The sequence below is a fragment of the Elaeis guineensis genome, chromosome 1, assembly GCF_000442705.2.
Source record: "Elaeis guineensis isolate ETL-2024a chromosome 1, EG11, whole genome shotgun sequence".
NCBI classification, from domain to species: Eukaryota; Viridiplantae; Streptophyta; class Magnoliopsida; order Arecales; family Arecaceae; genus Elaeis; species Elaeis guineensis.
The window spans coordinates 79,366,909-79,376,185 of NC_025993.2; the positions used below are offsets into that span (position 1 = coordinate 79,366,909).

A 9,277-nucleotide genomic window follows, 5' to 3' on the forward strand; every position below is an offset into this window, starting at 1 on the left:
TCAGAGTCATGGTTTTTATGGAGCTTTCCTCAGCATCGTTCTTCACTACCCTCCCGTCACCAAAGTTGGGGGAAGTCCCATTTCTAGCCCTCCTCCTCGGCATCTCTCTCACGGCTACATAACTCCATCACTGCCACGACTACCTTATACTCCGCCGCTCTCTAACCAGACCCATCACCACATAGAGGATGAAGGGTCTCCTCCCATTGTCAATCCACCGCTACACCGCGCCCCCTGGCCCTGGTTTAATCCACCCAGGCAATTTCGCCAGCTCTAGTCGACCCACCACTTGACCAAACTTTCGAGAGTAGGCTAGTGCTGCATTTTAATGGAGCTGAAATAACTTGCTCTTGATAACAAATCCAATCTAGATTTGGATTTACTCCATCTTGATGCCATCAACATCCCACCTTAACATTTGTGCACACATGTGGGGCCATCTTAGAAACAAGGAGAATTTGAATTATGGTACATTGGTGGCAAAAGCTTTCAGCCTGGCTCAAGGATTGGCTCCTTTAGGTGGCCCATAAGATAAGATTGAACAGGTATGGCTGTGGCTCGTATCGAGCTTGAATGAAACCAACATGACTCGATTGAGAGAAAACCTGAGAACTGGTTCAATACGGCTCTTCTTGCATGAGATTTTTGTGTCACTAAAGCATTTCTCATGTAATACGTAGTTCCAGCACTACAGGAAAAATGGCCATTAACGACGCTATTAATGGTCATTAACGACGCTTTAAAGCGTCGCTATTTGGCTTTACGACGCTTCGAAAAGCGTCGGCAAAGCGTCGACTATGCAAGAGTGGAGACGAATATCGCCGACGCTTTGTAAAAGCGTCGTTATTTTTTAACGACGCTTTAAAGCATCATAAATATTTACATTAACGACGCTTTAAAGCGTCGTTAAATTTGTCTTAACGACGCTTTAAAGCGTCGTTAATGTAAATCTTTACGACGCTTTAAAGCATCGTAAATATTTGTCTTAACGATGCTTTAAAGCGTCGTTAATGTAAATATTTACGATGCTTTAAAGCGTCGTAAAAGACAAATTTAACGATGCTTATAAGCGTCGTTAAAGGTTTTAAGAGGAAAAAAAAAATATAAATATTATCTAAAAAAAATAATACAATACATTCCTGTACGAAATCATATCACACCTGTACAATAAACATGTACAATACAATAAACATGTACAATCGCCACATTCACATTCACACCTGTACAATCACCATCATTCACATCAAAAGCAAGCTGAAATAAAAAATTTAATCAAACCAAAAGACAATATTTTATATAAATAAAAATAAAGTACTAATCGTCCATTACAATCAAGAGTAATATAAATAAATATAAAAATACAACAAAAATAAAATAACATCAATCTGCAGGCGGATGGTCGTCGTTGTCTCCACGTGACGTGCCGCTATCTCGACGGGTGCCTGATATGCCAGGAGCCTACAAAAAATATATCAAAAGCATGATTTGCATATCTATAAATAAAATATATAAATCATTAAATTAATATAAAAATATATATTTAATATTATGTGTTTACCTGAGATGAACCATACATCTCTAATAAAGATGTAAGGCGATCAATCTGTCCCCTCATGGCCTGCATCTCGGCACGGCTCTGTCGCATCTCCTCCATCTCAGCGGCACGACTCTGTCTAATCTCCTGTATCTCCGCCTCGAGTCTGCGAACGCGTGAATCCTGAGCATCTGCTGCAGTATGCTGCGTATATCTACTAACCTCAGATAACTGAGTGGGGGTGACTCCTACTCCATAACCCCTCACTCGGCCGTAGCGCTCTGGTCCCATCAACTCTGTGAATACCTCGGCCTCGATACGGCTCTGCTGCGTAGATGCTGCGGACTCATCGTCACGCTCCGCAATGAGAGCTGTAGCCCTCTCCTGTATTTTTTTTGAAAACAATAGTTATACATTAATAGCTAACAGAATTAAATATAAATCATTGCAAAAAATATAATATTAATAATGCCGTACATATAAATCTCTCGACTCATCTCGAACAAAAGTACCATCCTGATGAGTATGAGTCATCCGGTAAAACTCCACTTGTCCGGGTTCCCTCCCATGCTCATCCTCCTACACAAATAATTTCAATTTTAAGCAAACAGTTATGATAATTTAAAAAAATATATGAGTATCATGATACAGACATGGTCCACGATACATAATGATATTAGTTATATAAATATTTGAACATAAAAATTAAAAGTTAATTATGAAAGTTTAAGGAACATACAAACTCCTGTCGAAGTCATGCATAACTCTTCGACCCCGATGTATGAGGAACAGACTGAGCTGCTCGTGCAGCTCTACCAATAGCAGAATAAGTCTGTAAAATAAAGTAAAGAACTTGTTATATATACAATATATAATAAAAATCAATATTTTTATAAAATATTTAGGAAAAAAAGATAATAAACAGATAATATACCTGTGCCCTCTCGGAGAACCAATAATGAACCAACTCCATCCACTGATGAGGGGGTACATCAGGAGGATAATTCCTAGCAACCTCCTCCTCTGTCATACCCTGTCTCATATAGTCCTTCTTCAATTGTGCTCTATATTCTTTCCATTTGCGGTTGAGAGACTTCATTACAAAATCATGAGTGGATGGAGGGAGAACAAACTTGCTCTATAAAAAAAAAAGTTAAATGAAATAAATTATATAAATAATTAACAATTAATATACAGTATGAACATCAATTCATTACCTCTATAACTCGGAGGAGCTCAACTTTGTACGTTGGAAGCATGTCATTCCATTTTGCATAGCCCAACGGACATAGCTGAGGCCTCCGAGCAACAGTCCCCAAAAATGAAGTCAATAAGCAGGCAGCTTTCTTAATTGGCTGACCTAGCTGATTGCACTCCACAACAATCCTCTCGCCCTCACGCATCTGCCACACATCTCATACTACTGTGGATCCGCGTCTGGGGCGTACTCTCCCGGATCCGTCTGCAAAAAGTACATAAAAGTAACTATATCATAAATATATATAAAATGAAATAAAAAAAAATTACATGAAAGACAATATATACCCTGCACGTGTATCTCATCATCTGGCTGATGAACAGGAGGATCGTGCTGTGCTGATGATGAAGGACAGGGCTCAGAATGCTGTGCAGCTGAACTGGCCTCAGGCTGCTGTGCTGAAGAAGACGTACCGGCCTCTGTCTGTGAAAACTGGAACTGCACACCAGCATATCGTCCCCTGCGACGCATGATGTCACCTAGCATTTATATAAATAAAAGGTAGAATCAGTTAATATATGGAGTAAAATAACACAATAATTAATGCAAAATATATACATCATAAATAATTATTACCAGTAACAATCAAGCAGTAGTGTTTTCTTCGAATTCTGTTCTAACCAACGTCGTCGTATCATTTAAATCATCAGCTGGCACAAAATTGTAGGGCATACATTGTGTATAAGTGTCATCGTCATCATCCTCCACTTGGTTTCCCATATCATATAAGTCTCTAGGTTTTGTTTTGATGACAGTAAACCAATCTTTATCTTTTGCGTCTTGTACATAAAATACTTGACGAGCTTGAGATGAAAAAATGAATGGATCATCCTTCAATAACACACCAGTGTGTATCAACCTTGAAAAATTTACAAGTGTAAATCCATTTGCATCTTGTTTCAAACCCCTTGGTGAGTTTATGTCTATCCAATCACATCTAAACAGTACTACTTTAAATTTTCCATAATAATCCAACTCATAGATATCTTTAAGTGCACCATAATAGGATTTTTCATCCGCTTCCACCATAACACCGCTATTCTGTGTTTTTCTAAATTTCTCCCGTTCTCTAGTATGAAATTTAAAGCCATTAATTATGAAACCATTATATCTATTCACAATCTTGTTAGGTCCTCGAGCAAGAGCTATTAGTTCATCTGAATTATTTGTCTCCATCATCTTGATACCTAACAAAAAATGATATGACGAAGTGCAGTTGAGTTATCTGATATTAAATATGTATCAAAAATTAATATATCCAATAATTAAATATAAATCACACCTGATTCGAAAGTCACATAGGGAATAACTCAACCAACCATCGCTGTTCAATCCTTGCATTAGGACGAATGTTATGATTGGCTCGTCTCTGATAAATTAAAAATTCACTGCATAAAATATAAATATATCATTTAGAACATTATATCTAATATAAAATTTAAATTTTGATGTCATTCCTTAAATATACTAACCTGCGATGGTCAGATATTATGTCACTATGAAGTAACACATAACGATGTGCTTGTGCTAAGGATTTTTGATCAAGTACAATACCTTCACCTCTTCCCAAAAATTTTCCAGCAGTTAAGAACTTATACAGTTCTGCATTCTCCACAAAGTCATTATGGCGTTGAGGTCGACTAAAAATAGTATCTACACCTTGAAGATATCTTGAACAAAATGTCAATTTTCTACGCTACGGAAGCAATTAATTAATTAATAAAATTTGAGAGCACGCATCAGAAGGTTCTAATCTATATTTTTGTCACCTGTGAAAGAATGTATAGTTTTCAGATAACTTCTTTACAAATAATAAAAGAAATGTTGTGCAAAAAATACTGTCTATCTACTATGCTGTGGAATGCAGGTAGCTGTGCATGCTATGGCAGTCAAGTATGGAGGCAAGTTTGTTGATATATTTCTTAAAGCTACAATCCAAATCCTAACAGTTTTCAAATGATTGATGGTAGGACACTGAATGATGAATATTTCTCCAGCATTTGACTTCTTACATGACCATTTCCAAGAACACAATGACATTATAATTCAAACGGTAAGATGCATCTTGCTTCCCACTAGTTGACAATGTCAAATCATCTTCATATCATACTCTTTTCTCGCCTTAATAATGTGTTGCAGGTCAGAGAGCTTCAAAAGGCAACAAGAATTATACAGACCTTGTGTTCTGAGGCCAAGGTATGATTTTATTTATGCAACTAGCTGTCTTTGACAGATCAGTATCTCTCCGTCTTCACTGGAATATCATTATTTCGCTAAGGGGTCAAAACGGACAATGGTCACACGCAATGTTCCTGCTACTAAGAGGTCTTTGGAGCGCTTTGTGTTCCATGTCAAGGCTTTGTTACACAATACCTCAAGTGGGTGCAGTTTTTGGATGGGTAGGTTCATAATCATATGGACATAGGCACTTTCTGTTTCATTTCCACTATCATCCTGTCTCCTCATATGACACATTTAAGCATTTTTGTTGGTGTGTGTTCATGCTCATCACAGTCCTTCCATATTATCGACTCAGCATCAGAATAGGTGGTCATGTACACTGAATCTTACCTTGTGTCTAACCATCTTCTTTATAACAGGCAATTTAAAACACAAGGATTTAAGTGGTCATGTGGTAAGTTCCCAAGTGTATGACAATGGAAATGATGACATTAATAGAGAAGCAGAAAATCTAACGGAGGCAGAGCCTAGGGTTCTTTCTGACGATAGCAGCCAACGAGATGATGGGAACTGAATGTGACTTGGACCTACTCATGCATCAAGTTTTTTGTATATAAATTCTAAGCATGAAAATACACCTAGAATAGTTAATTATTTTTGTGACCTTTTTGTTTTCCCTTGATGAAAATTGGCATCCTGTCCTTCATTTGCTTATGTTGTTCATAATCATAATCCATTTGGACAAGAGAAATAAAATGGTGTTAATCAAACATTTCTACAGTCTCATGGTAGACATAACAATTTTTTTTTTTTTTTTTTTGTGTGTGTGCACTGTCTTCGTTGTTTCCTCAAACAAAGCATTTATCAGAAAACTCTCTTCCTTGTTTCCTCAAACACAGCATTTATCAGAAAACTTCCTCTACAGGCGCACTCAACATCAGATTCTTCAAACCACATCAAAGAAGAAATCCATCATAATACAGTCGGCCAAACTTACGGTAATGGATGCATAAAGCCTAATACATAAAAGCAACACGATACAGGGGGCCCAAAGGATACAAAGCCAAACCAAAATCCATCAAAGCAATCGTACAAATCTTCAGCCAAAGGATACATTCAACCACACAAGCTTCATCACCGGTAAAATTAATCCAAACTCGTCAATCACTACCAGTTCATGGAAAAGTAGGCATGGGAGAGGTAATGCAGAAAAGTACCTCAATTCTCAGACGCTGAAGGCCGGGGAGTCGTTGTTGGAGACCTTCGGGTAGTGATGACAGCCGACCAAGAAACAAGTAAATTAGGGTTAGGGTTCCGGTCAAGGGGTGAGACTAGACATGAGAGAGAAAAAAATCGAAGGGAAGAAGAGATCAAACCTCGGAGAGACGAGAAAGCACCGGTGCCGGCAAGAGGAAGAGCTCAAGAAGCGGAAAGGACAGCCTTAGAGGGATCGGAGACGGGATCGAACGATCGTAGACGGGATCGAGCAGCGGTGAGGAAAAAACGAGAGGAGAAGTCGGCGCCGGCGATCGTCGGCGATAGGAAAAGGGGGACGGCGGCTGCGCTGCTGGCGGCGGAGATGGGGTCGGCGGAGATGGGGTCGGGTGGAAAGGGGCGGCAGTAGATGGATTAGGGCACGAAAGGTCGGGGTGTTAAACGAACCTAACGACGCTAAAAAGCGTCGTTAAAGATCCTTATCTAACGACGCTTTTTCTAAAAGCGTCGGCGTTGACAGTTTCAAAATTACGACGCTTAAAAGCGTCGTTAAGAAACGACGCTTTTTAAAAGCGTCGGCAGGTCAGCGCAACCTGCCGACGCTTTCCGAAAGCGTCGGCAAAAAAATGTTGGGAAATTCATATTTTCTTGTAGTGCAGCTTTTGTTTATAGCAATTGAATCGCTCAACTAACTAATTTAAAGCCAATAGAAAATGAATTGGTTTCAACCTGGTATGTTTTAGCTTATTCAGGTTTTATGTCAACCATTCTAACACAGTTGCCTCACAATATCATCTTGGTTCATTTTTATAAGGTTTTATCACGTTGATTGTCTATTAGGTTTTTTTTTTTTTTTCCTTTTTTTTTTTTTTGTGGTACTCTTAATGAACAAGGAAGATGTGTTGGTGCATACTGCCACCATTCTGTAAAAATATGCAATGCATGCGAAAAAATTATAAAATGACGGAAACAATAAGTTATACAATATGGAAATATATTCTCAAACAATAAATATTTACTTGAATATAATTATTTAAAATATCTAGTATTGAAATCATACAAGAAAATATTTTTGTAATTAAATAAGTGATGTGCATAAAAATCAAGACCATAATTTGAACATAATGCTAAGCTAAAAAGATATATCAGCACAAAGTAGATGGAGAAAAAACCTAATAAAGGAAAAAAGTGTTTTCAATTTTAAAAAGAGAAATTCTTCTCAAAAACTTAAAAGGTGTTCAAAATTATTGTAATTAAAGAAACAAAATAAGTAAAATCAAGCGGCATGCTTGTAGTTGCAAGTTTTATATAGTTAAATTTAATTTATAATATCTTACTATTAAATAGTAGTAAGTAAGAAACAAAAGATATCTGCTGCTTCATGCTTTGTTAGTCGTGTTTTAAGTTCTTGTGAAAAGTAATGGAGAATTTTCAGGGGAAAATGGTAGACCTTGTCTCAATACTGGACATCAACCATTGCAAGATGGCTTTGTGAGCCCTCATCACTCCCCTAATCTTCCTCTTAGGTAGACCTTAGCATTTGGATATGGATTAGGAAAAAAAAGGAGTACACATTGTGGCGGGAGAATGGGACCAAAACGATAGTTTAACATGCATATGCGCATTTATTCATTTGATCGTATCGTCCAACTCAATTTTGATGCAACTCATGATGTCCAGCATGCAAATCGGTGGCTTCGAGGCCAGATAGTTTTTATTTTATATATTTTTTACTGGCTTTTTTGAGTTATCGTAGCATTGCTTATTATGTTTTGATGTCCGGTCGGCGGTTTGATCACTCAGTGCTGGTGACTCCATTTTGAAGCGCCATGACAAATTATTTTTATGTCAACAATGCTAGGATAGAGCATTCTTCTTAAGCCCTATTTGCAATTAACTGATTGTACTTAACAAAAGGTTGCCGTATATATTGTGTCCTTGAGCTTATATTAGGTTGATGGCTGAAAATTCAGAGCTTATGAGTCACTTTTATGTTTGTAAATCCTGCAGCCGCTGTCCGAAAATATTTGAAGAGGTCAAACAATGTTGATGATATCTCATGCATTTCAAAACTTTTATTCATTCCATCAAAAAAAAAAAAAAAATTATTCATGTGCTCTGGTGCCCCTTAAAGCATAGTTATGTGGTTACCAGGAGGTGATGGATGACAAGCTTCTAAGCCTACGATAATAACTTGGTTGTTCCCAACCCAGACATCGAGTGTCTCTCTGCATCTTTTTACTGCCTTAACTGCTGCTACCTGTAGCTTCATCCCTCCTTAGGGCCACATCATCACTGTAACATAAAAAGGACCTTGCCAACAATAGCCACTCATCTTCATTGCTAGAACGTCCAAATCCTCATTATTGGAGTGCGTCATAGGAAAGGAAATCACAACCAATAAATAGGGAATCCAAATAGTATGACTCAGGAGGATTAGGAGGCTTTATGTGGATCACTCTAGCAATTACAGGGAGTATTAATAGGAAGATCTATAATATCAGGAAGCCGAATCATACATCAAACTTGCAGAGACCCTAATTTGCCTACATTATATCCAATTGATATATGCATATATTTAAAATCCGATAAATTTTTGAGCTCCACAGCACAATGTCCTCTTTTAACGGTGTGGTGCATCAAGGGCTAATGATTAAATATTATTGTTTGAAGATCTTGGCATGACATATTTTTTCATTCAGAAAGAATTAGATGAAGTACCTGTAAGTAAAATTGATATTTTTTAAACAAGTAATGTCTATTCCAGAAAGATGTGTTCTCTTTTAACTAAAAGAATTCAACTTGAATTGTGAAAAGATGGATTTCACAAATATAAATAAATACTGAGCAATTCAATTTATTATTTTTAATAAAATCAAAAAGAGTCAAGACCTTATTTTCACTGATTTTTTATTTTCTAATTTTTTTTAAAAAATTCGAATTGAGCAAGTTAAAGGAATTACTTCTGCTTTCTATTAGATCACACCATGTCAAGTTGCTTTGCATATCACAAGACAGTATTTGGTAGCGTTCCTCCTTCAAATTGTGAGTTATCTAGCCAAGTACTAGAGGAGATTTCTAGCCAAATA

The 9,277-nt window shown here is 37.2% G+C and overlaps 2 protein-coding genes across 2 annotated transcripts; one reads left to right on the forward strand and one right to left on the reverse strand.

The window, feature by feature from the left end:
- Positions 1 to 1,280: 1,280 nt before the first annotated feature.
- Positions 1,281 to 3,934, reverse strand: LOC140855986 (uncharacterized). Its single transcript, XM_073253188.1, has 7 exons — positions 3,369 to 3,934; positions 3,080 to 3,271; positions 2,752 to 2,996; positions 2,469 to 2,672; positions 2,295 to 2,366; positions 1,559 to 1,918; positions 1,281 to 1,458 (listed from the first exon to the last, which is right to left on the reverse strand). Exons 3-7 carry the CDS (start codon positions 2,935 to 2,937, stop codon positions 1,381 to 1,383), a joined length of 900 nt encoding a protein of 299 aa, XP_073109289.1. The 5' UTR covers positions 2,938 to 2,996; positions 3,080 to 3,271; positions 3,369 to 3,934; the 3' UTR covers positions 1,281 to 1,380.
- Positions 3,935 to 4,602: 668 nt separating this feature from the next.
- LOC140856732 (uncharacterized) lies at positions 4,603 to 5,739 on the forward strand. The gene is made up of 4 exons (XM_073255029.1): positions 4,603 to 4,845; positions 4,932 to 4,988; positions 5,071 to 5,191; positions 5,393 to 5,739. The coding sequence occupies exons 1-4, from the start codon at positions 4,771 to 4,773 to the stop codon at positions 5,545 to 5,547; spliced, it is 408 nt and encodes a 135-aa protein (XP_073111130.1). The 5' UTR covers positions 4,603 to 4,770; the 3' UTR covers positions 5,548 to 5,739.
- The last annotated feature ends 3,538 nt before the right edge of the window (positions 5,740 to 9,277 follow it).

Coding starts and splice junctions, on each gene's coding strand:
- LOC140855986 (XM_073253188.1), bottom strand. CDS start 2,937: ATGCGTGAGGGCGAGAGGATTGTTGTGGAGTGCAATCAGCTAGGTCAG. Junction 2,673..2,751: donor AGCTCCTCCGAGTTATAGAG/GTAATGAATTGA, acceptor TTTTTTTTATAG/AGCAAGTTTGTTCTCCCTCC. Junction 1,459..1,558: donor AGATGTATGGTTCATCTCAG/GTAAACACATAA, acceptor TATTTTTTGTAG/GCTCCTGGCATATCAGGCAC.
- LOC140856732 (XM_073255029.1), top strand. CDS start 4,771: ATGATGAATATTTCTCCAGCATTTGACTTCTTACATGACCATTTCCAA. Junction 4,846..4,931: donor ATGACATTATAATTCAAACG/GTAAGATGCATC, acceptor AATGTGTTGCAG/GTCAGAGAGCTTCAAAAGGC. Junction 4,989..5,070: donor CCTTGTGTTCTGAGGCCAAG/GTATGATTTTAT, acceptor TATTTCGCTAAG/GGGTCAAAACGGACAATGGT.